An 18,858-nucleotide genomic window follows, 5' to 3' on the forward strand; every position below is an offset into this window, starting at 1 on the left:
CAATGTTTTTATCTTTGATCAGTAAGTTTATAAGCAGTACTAGTTATGAAGAAAAGAGGGTGAAAATCAATTAAAATAACAAAGCCTACGAACACAGATAATGAACCTGCTAGTTGTCTAACCGTGAATAATCCACTTCCAATGACAAAGGCCATTCCTGCCTTACCATTCGACCCTACCGCCATTGTCATTAGATGAAACAAGGCTTGAAGGTACTAGGAGATGTACAAAGGTATTGTGTGACGGGTCATTATCGTAATAGGAGAACAAAACAGATCACAAAAAAACATTTGCATCGGCCGGGAATCGAACCCGGGCCTCCCGCGTGGCAGGCGAGAATTCTACCACTGAACCACCGATGCTGACTGCATACTGAACGATACTTTGCTGCGTTTCGGCATTCATTTGTCTGCTCTGAAACCCATGGGATTTATTTATTTATTTATGAAGATTTACCACATTTGTGGAAGGATTGACATAACAGGTGACTATCACCTTTTCAAAGATGTCAACCCCGAGACCAGACTGTAAGGTTTGAACCACTCACACCGGGAAGGTCCCCTACTCTTTTCGATAAGTGCGGTGGGTTCTTTAACGTGCGTGAGGTGTGGCTCTCCCAAACACGGGACCTCCACGGGATGCTCTATCTGCGATAATTATCGTGTGGCTACACTCCAAGTCCGTGCGTAGTACGATGTTTGGGCCTTCAATCTAGAGATGTCTTTTGAAAAAAGCTGTAATGACGAGAATGACTCAAATAATTGGTCTCCTTGGTGACTTGAAATTGACTTATGCTATTAAGACTGGACTTAGATTCACATTGTAAATGAGTAGCCTGGTTACCAGATCTATATATAGCTCCCTAGTCCTGCATCCTCTCTTTCGCCCTCTATCTTGCGGAGAGTATTGTAGGACTCGGGAGCTATAATAGGTCTGGTAACCAGGCCAGTATAAAATGAGCTCTTATCTTTCTAACGGAGAAGAGATGTTTTGTAATGGTTTATTAGAAGTTACTTGTGGTAAAGAAACCGGCGTCATTTCCTTGTTTCATTCGGTCAGTCTTTCTCTCCCGACTAGTACTGGTTGGTTTTCATTCATATGTCTCCAACATCTAACCACTCAACGTAATACAGTACTGTTCAGCGCAAATTTAAAGCCTTGAAGTTGGGAAATGATATATAAAAAATCTATGTCATTGCGGTTTAATACCAAAATGTACTATTAGTGGATTAATTAACAGGCAATCCGATGGGTCCAGGACCTTTCACATTCATTTTTTTTCAATTCGATTAAAAGGGCTATCCGAATAGAAAATAGTCTATCCGAATCGACACCGAATCCACAAGAGCGTTCGCACTGTGTCCACAGGCGAGGGGATTGAAGCGATTCGCCTGGCGTTTCAGGGAATATCGCTACGCGGCGCTCGTCAGAGGTGAAAGGTTAACCACAAGATGGCAGGAATAAGCTTTTGGTGCTGCTATTTCTGTGGAAACTGATCTGAAATCGCAAGTAGCGGACCGGGTTCGATTCCTGTGAGGCCCAATTGTGTTCATTTCTGTACTGCTAGTCTCTGTTGATCTTGGAGCCAATGGTATGCTTGTACGACTTGCGGACGTAGTCGAAAAACGCTACACACCTGTAATTCTTACCTGGCCGAAGACTCTACTCAAACGACCGTTCCCTATTGGTCACTTCTTTTAATATCAATTAAACCTTGCCTTTGAAAAGGCTTGCCTAATTCTTCCCTACACTCATTTGGAGAGCGTGGCAGCAGCAATGAACAGCAACACGTGCACCGCGACCGGCAGGGCAGGACTGAGCACTCTTTTCCCTCCCAGACGGAAAGAGGACTCTCTACACGACCATGTAATAGTCTTGATCCAGCGGACGAAGAATGACTTCTTCAGGGGGATGGACGACGGGCAGCTGGCGAGTCTTCCGGACCACGTCAGGCCCCTTGTGCCGGTGACAGAGGAGGTCTACTGGGCATTCGTCACCAAGAGTGTCCGGTGCCGATGCCGTAAGCTTGTGTATGCTTACGAAGCAGAGGAGGCGTGGGGCGACGAATTCAGAGAGAAGCTGGACAAACCCAAACCAGAAGGTGGGTTTGGAACCCTAGAGGCCGTCCTGAAGGAAGCGGAGCGGCTGTGGCGAGAGAACAGCCCGGATTATCGGGGCGACCGGGCGGTATCGCAGCCGGGGAAGCTCTCGGACGGCCGCGCCAACGTACGACGAACGAGGCTGCCGGAGGAGAGCGAAGCTGACTACAGGAGGCGGCTTCGGGAGAGGAGACATGCTGCAGCCGTGAAGAGCAACAAAGAACGGGCGGCACGCCGACGGGAACAGTCCGTCGTCCTGTGGCAAACAGTACGACCAGCGATCCACGCCCTCTGCAGCAGGCTCTCCGAGGAAGGGGCGGCGAGAAGAGAGCTTGAGGACGAGAGTGTGCAGCGGGAAATAGCCCGTCACGTGGAGGGGTACACTCCACCACAGGACGATACTTCAGCCCTCGCGGATCTCATCCTACTAGAGTAGAGGTGCAGCGCAAGCTCTTCGACACAGAGTAGCGGCACGCTGTGCCCTCTCAAACAACCGGCCCTTTTCAGGGCCACTTCAACGATTCCAAAACGGGCTATATCTATCACAATTCATGAGTTTTTGAGAAATAAACAACATCTTAAAAGTTCAGTTTCAGTGTGGTTTATTTAGAAATGCTGTTAGGGAAAGTTACAGTGACAACGAATCATACATTCTTATTTTCGTGATCAATGTATCGTCTGCAAATCAAACACGGTAAATGAGTTTTTCGTCAGAACATTTCAACCTCTAGTGGTCTTCAAGATAAAATAAAATTCTCAGCTAACGACCCGAAAAGAGGAATGGTTGCAAGAAGAGCCTAACGCCCATGACCATCACGACCTCTGTTCTGTGAAAGGCTTGACATTCACGACCATCACGACCTCTGTTCTGTGAAAGGCTTGACATTAAATTTATTTCATTCCAAAATTTTAAATCTCACCCTGGATTTTTTTCTACTCACTATAGGATTGCTATGTAGCGCGGAGGTCATCACAGTAACCGTTTTCTGATACTCTTCAGACTATTTTTTCAGGCTCTCATAATATGAGCATAGAAGGATAATTTAGTTGAAGGAGCTTTTGCCATTTTGAAGTTTGGATCGCCGCGCATCGGACGGAAGAAAACAACTTTTCGCGGCCCGACTCCCCAGGCCAATTCTCCTCTCCTTTTTGCCGAATTCTACTATCCGTCTTTCCGTAGAAAGACATGGTACAGGCTTGGTAAATACTAGTAGTATGTTACTTCGTTCACAAAAGGACTCTCTGACCACTATAACTACGATAATCATCTTCAAAAAACCTACACTATACAAACACACAACACCCACCAAAACAATATCACACTGTCGAAGGCATGAGACCTCCGTTTATCCTGCAATCTTGAAAATCTATCTGCAAATTGCAGACTGAAGACGGGTATTTAGAACACTGAATACATGAAGTGTGCGGGAGGGCGTGATGTCGATCACCGGATCGTGATTTTTTTTCGCGTTGACGGTAATTTTTTTTCGCGAATTGGGTTGACCTGGGGACGGTAAAAAAATTCGAGCTGGCTAAAGCCCTGTCTCATATGTATTACTAGTAGTTGGCATTAAATCTTGATAGTTGTCGTCTGGATCTGTAGGGGTGTGTGCCGCGGCTTGGGTCTCCATTGGAACTTTATTTCCACCCATGCTTCGCCTGGAGTCTGTTCGTACAGCCAGCACATCGTCATATCTTTCATCATCAACATCAGCAGCAGCTAGAAATACATGGATTTCGAGACTTGTCATGTTTGACACATTAACATTTTAACATTAATTTACATTATAGTGGGGTCGTGTGGCGCAGTCGGTAGCGCGTTCGGCTCACACCCGAGAGGTTGCGGGTTCGAATCCTGCCCATGTCACCGATCTTGTGCCCTTATGAAAGGCACTTTACACGACTTTCCTCACTTCACTCAGGTGTAAGTGAGTACCTAGCTTCGGTTAGGGACGTCCCTCGGATAGGACGTTAAATGGAGGTCCCGTGTTTGGGAGAGCCACACCCCACGCACGTAAAAGAACCCACCGCACTTATCGAAAAGAGTAGGGGACCTTCCCGGTGTGAGTGGTTCAAACCTTACAGTCTGGTCTCAGGTTTGACATCTTGTAAAGGTGATAGTCACCTGTTATGTCAATCCTTCCACAAATGTGGTAAATCGTCATAAATAAATAAACATGTTTAACCTAGAAATGATGAATGCTTGTTATGTTAGCAGGTTGTTTGGAAGAGCGGGTAGTCTTAAATGCATAAAGATATATTGCAATTCATTTAGTTTCATGTAGAAAGTGTCTTTGAAACCTATTCGTACCTTCTGGACATTTATAAAGGTTTGCACAGTATCTTTGTGCAAGTATTGTGGCCAGGATCCCCACAAGTATTCCCAGCATGGTCGTTCCAACTGCAACTCCCACAACAGTCGAAATTGCGATGCGGTCTGAAAGATAGTTACGGACATGATCAACATACGTTTTTGTAAAGTTATGTAGTCTAGATCAATACTTACAGAGAAGAACAGTTCATTTTCATTCTTATTATTGTTATCATCTTGCTAAACATAATGGTAATAATCATGGAAGTTACAAGAAAGAACGTAATGTAAGCATATGTGCAAGATTCGGTTGTAATTATTAGTCTTATTAGATTATTACTAATACTTTATCATTATTAGATTCCTGTGAGTGCTTGTGCTAGAATTCGGTCGACCCAACAAAAACATAGGCGCATCGATTTGCAGACTATCATACTGCAGTCTTCATCAGAATTAAAAAAATCACATCACGCGTCTCTTAACGGACGCACGAGGTCACCTATATAAGTGACTTCTTTGCACTTTTTACCAATGGCTGACACCGTGTGTCGGTAAGATCACAGGATCAGTAGCATATTCGAACACCGCGCACAAACGTCTGTGCCTCTATACAGAACAACCAACAAAGGCCTAGGGTAATTAGGATGATTATAATAACCGGCATTTAGGCTATGGCAACCTCACAGGGGCTGGGGGGCTTAATAATGGATAGATTACAATCCCTTTTCATCCCCGAATTCAATTGATTTTTGTCCACATTGTAAACGAAATGTACCAGTATCATCATGTTTTGCAAAATGTTCCTTTTCAACTTTTCTGCTTCCAATCATGTCCATTTTTCAAAACAACAATGTGGATGGTTAGATAAAGAAGAAAGACTGGCAAACGTACCCCGTTCATCAGTACAATAAATGATCGTATTGTTGCAGATGCCGCAGTCTTCATCTTCAGCAGTGATAGTTATGATGGATGTTCCCTTTAGAAACAAAAATTGGGCTTTTTTAATGAATCTTAATCTTACTTCTTAAAAGACGTATATGAAATGGAAAAATGATATACCTGTTTAATGTTTATCATTTTACAAAATTAGTATCCAATTCAACATCGGGTATTTCATTAGAAGTGAACTATCGTGTACAATATAATACAACAGACAATGCTGTTGATCAGTTGTGTACTGTAGTTGATACCTTCCAATCACAACATTATAGAATGATTTGTTTTCTTTTAAGGTTATTTTTTCAACATTTTGCAAGGAGGTTTGACTTTTAAAAATATTTTTAGATCTGATTTATAGCAAGATCTTGTCTTCGTCCATTTTCAGCCCCACTTTATTGTAAATGAGGAAAATGAAAATCTCACTAGTGGAGTGTCTTCATTGACGTGGGTTGAGCAAGGCAGTCCCAAGAACAGAGGGAACTCGTCATCCTCATCAACAACATGCACTATCAGGACAGTGGTGCTGTTCTGGACAACTTGGTTTCCCCGATAGCTGCCTCCTCCATCCTAAACAAAAAGTTTACAAACAGTTGATTGTTAGCGCTTTTAGACTTGTTCAAAGCATTTGAATGCCCAACTATAATCTGTCATGTATACAAATTGATGGAATTATATTGAATTATATTAAATTAACAGGATTTGGGAGAGCCCACTAGACAAACCTTCAGGTTTCTTGAGTTCTCCAGCATGTATTTGATTGTGTATAATTTCATTTTATACTATTACTTTTTTTTATGTGCAAAACGACAATAAACAATAAACAAACAAAACAATTAGCATTCTACCGGAGCCACAACATTTGATGTTGGAACTGTTACACCGTCTAGTTAGAAAGCTGAAACTTAGATAACCTTAGCACACGTGTTATGTCCATGCATTACTTCTGAGCCAATAATCAGATCGGTGCTTCAATAAGAAAAAAATGAAAGCTAAATTAGTATATCAACACATTGGATACACAGATCCAATGTCAGTTAAGGCAATGATGGTGAAAAATTATCACCTGAGCTCTGATCCACACTAGATGAATAGGTGATTCTTCATAGTCTAACGCCTCCCTCAAGTTCACAACTCCAGTTGGTCTGTCAACCTCAAACTTTGTTTCATCTCCATCCTGGCATAGAAGAAACAATAGATGACAAGATAGTCACATCACAATTGCTACTGTAAATATATTTAACATAGAATTTAAGTACTGTGGGGCACCAGACTTCAACATTATTTTCTGATTCACAACAACAACAACGATTGTATCATTTGATCAGCAGTGTAGGCATTTGTGCCCAATACACACCCCTCCCGGTATGTTATAGAACATAGAACGATAAAATTAAACTGTAAGCTTCTGCCTCGAGGTTTTTGTCGGAATGTAATCCATTTATGTCTGTATCTGACGTCATGGTGAACTTAGTGACCTGTTCGGAACCCAATACAGTTAATTAAGAAACACTAACACTTTACAATACATAAAAGCAAGTATTTTAGTATCACTGATACTACAATACAAAGTTTTGGACACTTGGTCACTGTGACATCATGAAGTGTCATAATTTGATTTCCGTGATTATATTAATAACTGGTCTGATGTTACAACAGGTGTTTTCATTGATTTTAAGACGTGTTTTAAATGGAAATGAATTATAATGTTGCATTCCCGCAACTTACTTACCTCTAGATAATAGGACACAGTTCCTCGTATGCCCTGGTCTGCGTCAGTTGCAGTCACCCTAAATATGCTGGTTTGTTGAATGTCATTCTGACAGACAGAGTGACAAGAACCCAGTTATATCTCTATCCCAAAGCAGCATATCAAATTCCAAGCTAAAGCCCCGCCGCATAAAAGACCAGATCTAAAATGTAATATAATAGTTACCAATGACCAATCACAAAATCACTACTTGTGAATCCATTGTGAATGTTTGAACCATATTTTTACATAGGATTATACACAGAGAGAGAGATACAGACAAAGATTGCAACTCACTTCATTTACGTTCACCTCGTAGGGAATACCCTGGAACACTGGACTGTTGTCGTTGGCATCAGTTATGAAAATGCTCGAATACCAACTCACCTGTGTTGGTAGAATCCACAGTTAAAGAGTTTGACTTGTTCCAACACAAGGAAGAATAAATTTTCGGCTGATCCCGTCAACCTCCGTCAGATTTGTAATGCAGTCGCTGACGTTCCGGAAGTCGGAAACGTGATGACGTCAGGAGTGCATCAAAAGTGGCGGGAAGACGGTATCTCCCACCATCACGGTTCAGAGAGGGTTGATGGGCCCTGATGTAAACTGCCTCCTTCACGCCTCTCACAAAGTAATCCTGCTCCGTATCTAGAATGCGCACCTTGTCCAATGTAACTGTATACATGTATGTTCGGGGGACTCGATGTGTATGTGTTGCGACACTTCCGATGTACTTGAACTGGGGCGCCTGTGTTCCAAAAATCTAGCCTTGAGAGACCGTTCTGTTTCCCCTATGTATGTCTCTGGGCAAGGTCCTCTGATATTTTGACCTGCGCACCGAATGTGGTAAATCACGCCACACTTTTGTTCTTTGGGGGTTCTGTCTTTGGGGGCCACTAATAGCTGTCTTAACGTACGGGTCGGTTTGAAACACGTTTTTATGCCGTGTGTCCCGAAGATTCTCCGTAAAGCTGTTCTTAACATAGGGTAGGACGACTAAACCTCTGTTCTGCCTCGTGGAAGAGTTTGACTGACGGTTTCTAGCAGTTGTAGAACGTTTGGGAGCAGTTGCCTTGGAAACTGCCCACTTGGGGTAGCCACAGTTTAGCAGGGCCTGAGTGATGTGTTCTTTCTCAGCCTCCCTATCGTGGGGGTTGGTAATAATGGTGTCCGCCCTGTGAAACAATGTACGAATGACACCCAGTTTGTGTCCAAAGTTCAGATATTGGTCCGTGTGGGTGGGTTTTCTGTAGATCTTAATGTCTAACGAACCATCGTCTTTCACCACTGTGAGGGTATCCAGAAAAGGTAAGGTTTTATTTTGTTCTTCTTCGGTGGTGAATTTTATGTCGGGGTCCAAGCTATTAAGGTATTCGGTAAACTCGTCAGCATGTGCTCTTTTTAATTTCGTATGTGTATCATCCACGTATCTATACCACCACAGTGGGGGATTAGAAGCAGTGTTAATGGCTAATTGTTCAAGATGTTCCATGAACAGACTAGAGGTCAGAGATCTCATGTCTTCGTCAAGGATCATTCGTTGTTTGACACCATTGTCTTATGTTTATATATTTTAGGAGTTATTGCTTTTAGTTAAAGACAGTTACCATGATATATGGCCATTAGGTCGTTGACCTACAGGGAAAACATTTACCACAACCAAACAGCTGTCCCACCCTGTTCAATTCATAAACTTCCATCCACAGATACACAAGTTATCCTTCTAACAAAAAAAAAAACGGAAAATGCCCCCTGCAGTGAAGTTTTTCTGATTTTGGCTGTTACTTAAAAAATGACCGTTACCAAAATTCTGCTTACTGTAAATTGTAATAAGAGAAGATGTGATGAAAGGCAAGAATCAGAACAGGGCGAGATTTATTGCTGTTTTCGTTTGTTGATAAACTATGTCCTTTTATTCTATTTGCATCGTAACCTTTGTATTTCCACTGTTAGTATATTCCAAATCTATGCATCTTAATTTAGTCTTCTTCGGCCCTTCATGTATTTTATAGTGCATTTGCAATAAATTTAGGTCTCCAGTGGACGTCAACCATAAAGATTACTTGGTCTGGCCTTAAAATTTAGGGAATGACCCAAAGGAATGACCTGAGCCTGAGGCATGTCCAAAATCTCCTCCCCCCACAGTTGTTATAGGACAGTCCCTCAAGTGTACTCTACTATCTACTAATTGATCCCAGATGGGGCAGCCAGCTGTCCCTATCTGAATCAAGGCAGAAGTTGCTGGGGGAAAATCATTATATATCTAACACAAAAGGTTCACTACAGCGACATAGGGAGCCCCCACGAGGCCCGTTTTCGAACTTGACCTTGGCCTATACAATAGTAGTTTGACTACCAAAAATCATTTACATCTATCAAAGTATACTCGAGTTATTTTGTTAACAAGCAACAAACACAAAAAGTCCGCTACCGTGACGTACGGACCCCCCACAAAGCCCAAACTTGCACTTGGCATCAGTCTCAACAACGGTAATCTGCCTGCCAAAAATCATGGACGTTGAATCATGCCTTCCAGAGTTATATCGATAAATCTGCAGTCACCCACACTCCGAGAGAGACAAATCCATAATCTTCTTGACGAAGACAATTACACACAATCGGCGAGACTGGGGAGCCCATAGCTGCCTCGTGGATCTGGCGGTAGAATTCTCCATTATATACAAAATACGTACAATCTCTACTTTGTGAGAGGCGTGAAGGAGGCAGTCTACATCAGGGCCCATCAACCCTCTCTGAACCGTGATGGTGGGAGATACCGTCTTCCCGCCACTTTTGATGCACTCCTGACGTCATCACGTTTCCGGGAGTCCGGAAAGTCAGCGACTGCATCACAAATCTAACGAAGGTTGACGGGATCAGCCGAAAATTTATGGTGAGTTTCTTCCTTGTGTTGGAACAAGTCAAACTCTTTAACTATAGTTATGAAAATGGTCGGGGTCTGTTGTACCTTTTGTTGGAAATGGAGCATTTCTACTCAATAATCAAATCAAATCAAATCAAATCAAATCTGATTCAATTCACACCATGACTGCATTATAGTATTTTCCTAGCTTCTGCATGTGATACCCTCGATTTCATGATTAGCAGTCGTTGTAGTTGCAACTGCGTAATAGTAAATACGATTGTTACAGTTGTGATAGGAGTAACTTTCTGGGACCTTTTCTTTTCAAACCAATCCACAAATATAGCAATTGACAGTATCTCACATGCATGGTTTACAATCAGTAAAAGCTGAATGCATGTCAAAGAAATTCTTACTTGATTTATCCCATCTGAGACTGTTACAGTAATCTGGTATTCGTCTGTTTGCTGTAAAACATTTGTTTTCAGGGGTTAAATGCCACCGTGACATTACTTGGTGAGGCGCAACGCTCTCTGGAGCAAGAGAGGTGACAATGAGAGAGTGAATGATGTTATTACACGTACATTTTTGAGCGGGCCACAGCTGATACTAGTACACAGAAAAAAGTGCATATTGATACTAATTGCAAAGCAAACGATCGGTGTTCAAATGCAGACATTGAAATGTGCTAATTGTGATATTTTTGGCAGTGAGCGCCTTCTATCTTTGTCATTAGATTCACATGTTTTTAAGTTCTTAAATTGGGTGACATGTACAAAAGCATTGTCTGAAAACACGTACAAGGTTGTTCCGTTAAACTTACATGCTAACCTTACCTCTCTGTCCAATTGTGTTCTCAGGGTAACAACCCCAGTGCTCGGATCAACCATGAACAGGTTAGTGACTTGTCCTGAGACTCCGTACGCTTGTCCGACTCCGTACGTCAGTGTATCACCATCCGCATCAGTTGCATCCAAGGTGTACACTGTAGTTCCTGTTATGTAAGGTAACCATTTAGCCTGGGTGTCACCCGATTTGTAACAGCAACCCGGGGCTAGTATCATTATCATTCCTTATTCTTTCCCACTTTACAAACATTCAATTTCACTTCAGAATCGGTACTTGCAACAAAAGGTAGACAAAAGCCAATGTTTGCTTTTAGAAAGTCCTCCCTAGTTGTTTGTTTTACTAATTTACAATCACCAAAGTGTAATTATTAGCACACGTAACGTTACAGAGCCAACATCATTGCACCTACCAACCAATGTGTCTTCTGGAATTTGATGGTTCTCCATTCCAGCTGTGATAATTGGGGGCTGGTTGGCCTTTGCACCTGACAAGAGACAGGGATTGTGAATTGAAAGATCAAATTCATGAATTAATGACATTCTTTCATAGACATCATTGAAACGAAATCGTCCGCAAGTCGACCTCTAATGGAACGTGACGATGAACTCACCTGTTCTGAGAAGAATACAGGCCACCCCCAGCACAACTACTTCTCTCCACAAGTTGGTGTTTCCCATTTGCGCCTCTCCTGAAATTCAGCAATTTAGTGAAACATCCCAAAAAACGTACAGATAGAAATTCAAGAAGGCACAAGTCATGTAATGTCATGCCCGTAGCCAGGGGGGGGGGTTCGGGGTTCGGAAGAACCCCCCCACAAGGCTCAAAGGTCCACTTTTTGGTCCACTTTTTATGTAAAGGTCCACTTTTTATGTAAAGGTCCAAGATTTTTCTTGAAAAGATAGACTGGAATCGTAGAAAAATTGCTCCCTTTGTCATTGAATGAAAATTTATCTCTGATTTTTTTCTTTGAAATCCCCTCAAAAACGCTCGAAATGCCATTTTAGAAGGTTCATTTTTCAAAATTTTCTGGGGGAGCATGCCCCCAGACCCCCCTAGGAACCTCGCTACGGCGCTCGAGGTCCTCTCAAGCAGTGGGAAGAACCCCCCCATTCAAAATCCTGGCTACGGGCATGAATGTCCATGGATGGTTGTTACCTTAACTCTAACCCAAAATCTGTCTTTATCTTAACTTAATGAAAAACTTAACGAACAGACCAAACTTCATAACAACGCATGGCCCTTCATAGCTTTTTCAGTAATGCCGTTCAACCACAATTGCAAACACCTTTTACAATCACCGCTCCACACAAACTACACGTACAACCTTCTTGGTGCAAGTAAATAGTGTTACTTTACAAAGTCATTGTTTACTAATGGTGGTGAGGATATCTGATATAGCCGTATTTACTGGGTTGTTGCGTTGCGTTCTCTTGTTTCATGAAAAGAATCCGCACGTTTTAGAAAATAAATTCGATTGCATCAACGCTTGATTGAAGCTGCTCTAACATATAAAGCAGACTGGTGTCACAGATTATAGTGCTGTGTGCAGCTAGTATCTGTAACATATATCCTAATGGTACACCGTGCTCTACGTGAGTGGATGTATTATTTCGGTCAAGGGCAAATACCTACTACATAACCGTAGTTGATCTAAACAAATATGGGAACATAGCACTTTTGTGCAAACTCTACATGTACGCATAAGTACTTATCAACAATATATATTTCATAAAAAATGGCAAAACAAAAAATAAACTGTGTTTCCTTGGTTAGTGTACAGTACCTCCCCTCTCACAAGGTCGTCTAATGTTACACGAGAAGGCCTAGCTGTAGGTTGACAAAGGGTTCTGCTACTTAGGACATCTAGGGTAGTAATTCCAAGCTACGGACGAAAGGAAAGACGTGAAAGAACGTACCTGTTACATAATGCTACCTAATTCCACGAAGTTACATGACGATGTTACTCTTTCTCAACTTTCTGTGCTTTAGCCGTCGTGTACCTCACGTAAACATCACCAGGGGCCTTTGCGCGGGACGTTCTTGAATTGAAGGCTCTGACAATGACGTGTTTAGAAAACCCCACAAGGTGGATCCGATATCATCCGAGGTACATTGTACCTGCCCGACCCCGGTGCGGGTAGGTCATCATACCCACCCGTGAAACGCGCATTTCAATGCGAAGTGGGCCAGAAGTTTAGAAAATATGGGCTTATTAAAAAAATTAAGAACATTGAAATCAATAACAAATTTGCAACACTTGCTTTAACTTCAGATCTCAACAAGAGTTCGAAAATTTTTAATTTTGCATAATATCCTTTACAGAAACGATGCCAACTCAGTGGATACACGTGTTGCTACATAAAAAAAGGGCAAACAAAAGAAGGTAGCAATCTTCCCTAAAACCTTTGGTTGGAGGATATAAGGTACTGGTGACATCTCCTGCAGTGATAATGCAAGACACACTACACTCCACATCCCCAATGATGCTGTTGGGTAAGTATTAACTGCATTCTGCTTGATAATACGATATCCATTAAACATATGTTCCAAAGACAGTATTTCGGAGACAGTGTTTATTTACAGATTGAATAATTTGCCACTCACAAGAGCGATATTTTACACAAGTTGGAAGCTGACATACACCAATAAGCTATTGGAATGATTCCTTCAAACAAGGAGGTTAAAAATCAAATTTAAACAGGCTTGATGTTTAAAGCTCCTTGACTCAAACAGGCACATTTTTGGTTAACGTTACATACACATGTACATCATGTATATTGTAGACATAAGACCACGTAAGTTTAAAGCAATGGAATAGTACTGTAACAGAATATAAGCAACAAAACAATGGCATTTGTACATAGTAAAAGAAAAATATGGATCTTCTGTACCATAAAAGAAATGATAATAGGAAAGCACGGGACCAAAACCTATATAAAGAGAATTGTTCAAACTGTTGAACAATGTCTAAGAGAATTTAGAGATTTTTTAAAGAATTTCAGCAGCATTATCAATTGATATTCACAGATATCATGTCCTAATGACAACAACAGTGGTAATTAGCCTGTGTTACACATGTCAATCTCCTCGTTAGGCTAATTAGTGTGTTGTGTTGACCACTTGTCAGGCTACACTGGTCAGTATTTGTAGTCATCAGTCGTCTTTAAGTCTCAGCAACTCTCCTGATGTGGTCTCAATGCTGAAAAAGCAGAAGACTGTGACTTTACATTCTTGATGATGACACCAGGCCACAACAGTAGCTTATCCATTATAGAGTGACTACTAGAAATTAAGAGAATTATATCAGGACTATAACAATAAAGAATAAATCAAATTTATTTCTTAAACAGAACAATTAAAATTTTCCTGTGCTTCCACAGTATGAATGCATACTAGTAATTTAATAATACACAACAGCCAAAGAGTTTAATTTTCATTGTGAAACTTTATACATGTCATTGTCACCACGGCTTTAATTGCTTAGTTTAAAGCTATAGTTGTTTGAAGATTTGACGTACCATGTAACGAGATCTGCTCCAATGATATCATGGATGTGATAGGACATCCCCAGTTTCACTGAGGCTGACATCTTTCTGGACTCCAATTCCTATAGGATAAGGAAGTACGGAGCTCACATGACAAAGGTCTTCAAGTCAGGCATCTCATTAGTCATGGCCAGAAACTTTCAGGCTATCAAAACTGAAATTTTTAAACAAATACAAGCACTGGAAAGCTTACCTGTTTTAGAATCTCTTTGTACTTGCTTTTTCTTATGGAAGCCAGAACTGCTTTTCTACCTGTTGTGTGAGGATGAAAGAAAATGTAACATTTGAAAGGTTTTCAGTGAATATCTTGGAACAAAGTCTTCTGATGAAGTATACATGTAGACATGGACACTGCAGCAGTATAATATCAAGCTGGATACATGTACTACTGAACAACAACAGCTGACAGATACATTTACACCATGTACATGTACTAGTACTTGCCTTTTGTGAAGAGTTTGACAAAGAGCCCCGCCCCTGGAATTGCCAGCCACCAGCTGCCCAAGTCACGGACTGTCAACACTCCAGCGTTCACCAGTTGTCTGGGGAAGTAACAACAGAGGGTGAATTGTAAGGCCCCTGTGGTGTTGCCAAATTCATGGCAAAACAAGACATCAAAGATTTCACACCTGTGCAAAATATTATGCCCCCTGACTTTCCATGATCTTACCGTACTAGTACTCAAATAAAACCAGCACTCGAGAAAAATGACACACAAACACACCAAAACAAAACATCTGTACATGGAGGTAAACATGAAATGAATGGCTAAATGCATATCATCATTATCTGAAAAACATAAGGGTATCAATTGTCTCCATTGTCTCCACTGATGGTATGTGTAGCCAAAAAATACCCACGTGATCTCCACATCCGTGAAGTTTTGGTCTGTCATGATCTGCTGAGTCACACACATCTCATTGGTTCTGCTCACCACATCTTTCAGGAACCGCTCTGTGTAACCAGAAACAAGAGATCAAATCAGTGTTCTAGCCTGCATCCATCTTTCTGTTTGTTGCTGCTCCTCACAGACAAAAATTTTGATTGAAATCTTTGATGGACAAAAATCAGCAAGTAAAGATATGGAGAGAGATCTAGATGTCGCTCAACCAAGGAGGTTAAATACAACTTGTATTTAACCTCCTTGGTTCAACTTAGCTTAGTTTACAAGTACAATTTGCCCCTCGAAATGCAGGAAATAGCATTTTTAAGAGGGTCAAGATTTGAAAATATTCCTGAGGGAGCATGACAGTGAATATTATAATACATGTACTTACAGACCCTCGTCACAATCAATCGATCGCTGATTCTACTGGCAGAGATCTGAATCAGAGTTTAGAAGTTAATAGAGATTCCAATCAGGATCTCTTAGTAACCTTTGATTCTAACAGATTGGAGTCTCCACCCTGTCAAGCATTATAAGAAGGACCAAAACTTAAGAGGGAACAAAACTAACCGACAGTTTTGGAGATCTCCTGTCCGTAAAACATTGTGATGTGGTTCTTGTAGTCCTCGGTGAAGACCAGACAGTACTCGTCCACCTCATTCCCTAGCTTCATCATCTTCACTTCATGGGCATTTCTCAGGTCATTCTGGAGGAACAGGAAACAATTAATGCGGGGAAGCAAAAAATGGTTAATGACATGTACACATCTGTGTACATAATATCACCAGGGTACATAATATCGCCACCTTGAGAAACAGTGTGCTTAAAGATATTTTTACTGCAACATACTTTTGGTATGCACTCTTTCATACCTCAAATGTAGGACCATGCAGTACAAATCTCTTTAAAATTTAGATAGTACTACTATTTCTCAAGGTGGTGATATTATGTACCCTGGTGATATTATGTACACAGATGTTACTTCTACATACATATATAATATAAACTCTGGAAACTGTTTATCTCTTCTTATTGCTCTTTTCTTTCAACTGGCTGAGAACCAAAGAAATAAACTGGAGTGGCCTGACTGAGAAATTATCTATTGGCAAGTATTTATTGTTTGCACCATGGCAATAACAACAAACAATTAAAATGGCCAACTAATACTGCCACAAACAAAAATGGCAGCCCCCATTGATCAAGGGTAAAACAAAACAGTACAGTAGGAGACATACCAGTTGCCTGTCGACCAGAGTCTTATTCTTCACCACGCTGTAGAGCTGGTGCTTCATGATGATTGGAGGAATCCTCCCCTCGTACGTCTGCTTGGGGAACAGCGAGCACAGGTACATCATGGCAGCCTTGGTGTCGCTGGGCGCCGCGGCGCTGAGGTTGTCTTCGCTGTCTGAACCCCACTGTGGACTGGACGGGGTGGGTCTCACAAGGCCCCCTACACAAACCCGCTTACGCCGCTTGAACACATCAGGCATTAGAGCCTTGCGCTTGCTCATCATCTGTAAAGAGGAAAGTACTACAACTACATTGTATATAACGTTACATGTAACATTTATTTGGTATTACATACCTAACAGTGACTTAATTTCCTATATCTGAACTCCTATACATTTTGGCATACATCCTTAGCAAAAATGATGAAAGATGGAAGGTTTGTTAAATTTTACATATTTGTGAACCAATGAAATTAGTTACTAGTACCTACTAGTAAGGGTGTTGAAAATTCCATAATATTTACATTACAGGGTATAAAACCATGTTTCGAAATAATATTCAAGCTTAGTTGCATAATTGATGATTGCGAAGAAATTCTGAATTTGAATCATACTGTTGCCATAAAATTCTACGTTGCATCGTTACTTCATATTTTTCAGCAACAGTTCGTAAGTTATAACACTTATAACTGTGTTATTTAACAACAGGAAGAAACTGTACAACTTACTTCAATTGTGTGCTAGACTTTTCTTGAACGAGGCCGACAAGACCTTCTCTGGCTCGCCAACCGTTTACGCAACGTACTCATTCTATTTCCGCCGACTCCAGGCGTTTATTCAGCCCGCTAACAGCTGTTCAAAATTAAAATTGATCGATTCCGTGGCAAAAACATCACTGCCACAGCGCCATTTTGGGTCACCAAAGGTCAACCCAAATCTCGCAACCTGATTGGTTCAGACGGAGAAATTTCCCACTACTCTTTGCGGCATCTCCCCCGAGGCCACCACTTCCGGGTTTCGAACCCAAAGACGTAAACATGACATCTTCCACGGGACTTAAAAGACGGATAGAAGATACAGGAACGAGCCAGAAGAAGCCGAGATATGAACTAAAACGTGCGGAAGATTTCGGCGGAGGGAGAAACACGTTTGATGTCTACCCGGTATCGAGATTTGACCTCCCTTTTCCCAACTACCGACAGCCGTCCGAGGTGGGCGTGTTCTCACTGGACACAGCGCGCGACTTCCACAACGACGGACGCAAACTGCGGTGGGTAGAGGTCAGATTTGTACCTTCTAGATTCTTAATATTGCCTTGGAAGGTCTCAGCGTCATTGTTATAACGATTTGATTGCTAAATTTTCGACATTTTCAGCGTGTCTTCACTTATAAATGACAAATTATAGTCAGCGTTTAAACAAATTTATTCGATCAATATAACTACAAATTGTATGGCATTGCATGATTTGTGAATTTACAATTTCGCTTTCTAAACAGATGTCATTATAGTATATAAGATGTAGTTGTGACGTAGCACTGCATCTGATACAGTACATTACAAACACAATTGCACTTACAATTGCACAATACAACAAATACAATATAATTGTGAACAAATTTAAGTGAATATTGTGGCGTTCATAAGAAGTTTGCTTTATTGTCTAGTTTCATATCAAATTTACCTGTGCTCAATACAAACTGTGTTGCAATAATATTTAGCCTGGCCACTCTACTTTTTTTTGGGTGAGAGCTCTTTCTATATAGTATGATCCAAGTTTGTTTGAATTCTATTCTTAAGACAGATAGATGAAAGGATTATTGTTACATGTAGCTGGCCAAACAAGCCCAGAAACATATAACTGTGTTCCTGGACATATTGAGAGTATGGTATTTAATCTATTTACTTTTACTGTTTCACAGATATTATGTTGTCCCTCCTGATCCCAAACGTGTGAACTTTGACCTGACGGAGGGGTACGACACTTTGATCAAAAGAGATGAAGATGAGAAAGAACATCTAGATCACATTTTAAGGTAATTAATTCTACATTAACCCAGATGTTGTTTCCTGAGTAAATCTTAACGTCTTTGAGTCAACACAAATGAATGCATGACGGTGTTGTGAATGAACGGATTGATAATTTTTCTACTGGTGTACTATCAGAGCATAAAAAGATATGAAGGCTACTTCAAAATTACCTCAGAGTCTGTAGAACTTGAATGTACGAAGTATCTCTTTGTGATAAAAATTACATGTTTGTTTGTCAATATTCACACAGCAATGACATGTTTCTTTTTCCCAGTACAAGTTACGTATACATTGATTATTAATAATATAATATATAACAAGTTATATTATAATATAAATATATATATATATATATATATAT

At 40.9% G+C, this 18,858-nt stretch overlaps 4 protein-coding genes and 1 non-coding gene across 6 annotated transcripts in view; 2 read left to right on the forward strand and 3 right to left on the reverse strand.

Annotated features, from left to right (window-relative positions):
* Positions 1-291: 291 nt before the first annotated feature.
* Positions 292-362, reverse strand: Trnag-gcc. Its single transcript has one exon. It is a non-coding gene; the product is annotated as a tRNA-Gly (tRNA).
* Positions 363-1,712: 1,350 nt separating this feature from the next.
* Positions 1,713-2,550, forward strand: LOC109483342. Its single transcript, XM_019786333.1, has one exon. The coding sequence runs from the start codon at positions 1,777-1,779 to the stop codon at positions 2,533-2,535; it is 759 nt and encodes a 252-aa protein (XP_019641892.1). The 5' UTR covers positions 1,713-1,776; the 3' UTR covers positions 2,536-2,550.
* A 1,029-nt stretch (positions 2,551-3,579) lies between these two features.
* LOC109483330 (cadherin-related family member 1-like) lies at positions 3,580-12,853 on the reverse strand. Of its 2 annotated transcripts, XM_019786319.1 has the most exons (12): positions 12,725-12,853; positions 11,419-11,496; positions 11,218-11,292; positions 10,796-10,953; positions 10,376-10,426; positions 7,394-7,483; positions 7,079-7,165; positions 6,413-6,523; positions 5,773-5,916; positions 5,302-5,386; positions 4,411-4,536; positions 3,580-3,819 (listed from the first exon to the last, which is right to left on the reverse strand). In XM_019786319.1, the coding sequence occupies exons 2-12, from the start codon at positions 11,483-11,485 to the stop codon at positions 3,632-3,634; spliced, it is 1,182 nt and encodes a 393-aa protein (XP_019641878.1). In that variant the 5' UTR covers positions 11,486-11,496; positions 12,725-12,853; the 3' UTR covers positions 3,580-3,631. The 2 variants fall into 2 exon arrangements, with proteins under 2 accessions (XP_019641878.1, XP_019641879.1); XM_019786320.1 differs by lacking the exon at positions 10,376-10,426.
* A 513-nt stretch (positions 12,854-13,366) lies between these two features.
* Positions 13,367-17,397, reverse strand: LOC109483423. Its single transcript, XM_019786436.1, has 7 exons — positions 17,197-17,397; positions 16,475-16,753; positions 15,810-15,945; positions 14,798-15,307; positions 14,547-14,605; positions 14,327-14,415; positions 13,367-14,007 (listed from the first exon to the last, which is right to left on the reverse strand). The coding sequence occupies exons 2-7, from the start codon at positions 16,751-16,753 to the stop codon at positions 13,962-13,964; spliced, it is 1,119 nt and encodes a 372-aa protein (XP_019641995.1). The 5' UTR covers positions 17,197-17,397; the 3' UTR covers positions 13,367-13,961.
* Positions 17,398-17,415: 18 nt separating this feature from the next.
* LOC109483422 (decapping and exoribonuclease protein-like) overlaps positions 17,416-18,858 on the forward strand; it is a 3,924-nt gene continuing 2,481 nt past the window's right edge. Inside the window, exons 1-2 of the mRNA XM_019786435.1 lie at positions 17,416-17,738; positions 18,389-18,502. Coding sequence (XP_019641994.1) covers positions 17,506-17,738; positions 18,389-18,502 — 347 coding nt within the window. The 5' untranslated portion in view covers positions 17,416-17,505. The remainder of the gene's footprint in view (positions 17,739-18,388; positions 18,503-18,858) is intronic.

The sequence above is a fragment of the Branchiostoma belcheri genome, unplaced genomic scaffold, assembly GCF_001625305.1.
Source record: "Branchiostoma belcheri isolate BF01 breed outbred unplaced genomic scaffold, Haploidv18h27 scaffold64, whole genome shotgun sequence".
Lineage (NCBI taxonomy): Eukaryota > Metazoa > Chordata > Leptocardii > Amphioxiformes > Branchiostomatidae > Branchiostoma > Branchiostoma belcheri.

What these genes read in the sequence shown, in the direction of transcription:
- LOC109483342 (XM_019786333.1), top strand. Translation starts at nt 1,777, where the DNA reads ATGAACAGCAACACGTGCACCGCGACCGGCAGGGCAGGACTGAGCACT.
- LOC109483423 (XM_019786436.1), bottom strand. Translation starts at nt 16,753, where the DNA reads ATGATGAGCAAGCGCAAGGCTCTAATGCCTGATGTGTTCAAGCGGCGT. An exon ending in TGTCAAACTCTTCACAAAAG is followed by an intron (nt 14,606 to 14,797) that starts GCAAGTACTAGT and finishes CTCACACAACAG; the next exon opens with GTAGAAAAGCAGTTCTGGCT. An exon ending in ACAAAGAGATTCTAAAACAG is followed by an intron (nt 14,416 to 14,546) that starts GTAAGCTTTCCA and finishes CTTATCCTATAG; the next exon opens with GAATTGGAGTCCAGAAAGAT.
- LOC109483330 (XM_019786319.1), bottom strand. Translation starts at nt 11,485, where the DNA reads ATGGGAAACACCAACTTGTGGAGAGAAGTAGTTGTGCTGGGGGTGGCC. An exon ending in TCTCAGATGGGATAAATCAA is followed by an intron (nt 7,484 to 10,375) that starts GTAAGAATTTCT and finishes CTACCAACACAG; the next exon opens with GTGAGTTGGTATTCGAGCAT. An exon ending in TAGTGTGGATCAGAGCTCAG is followed by an intron (nt 5,917 to 6,412) that starts GTGATAATTTTT and finishes CTTTTTGTTTAG; the next exon opens with GATGGAGGAGGCAGCTATCG.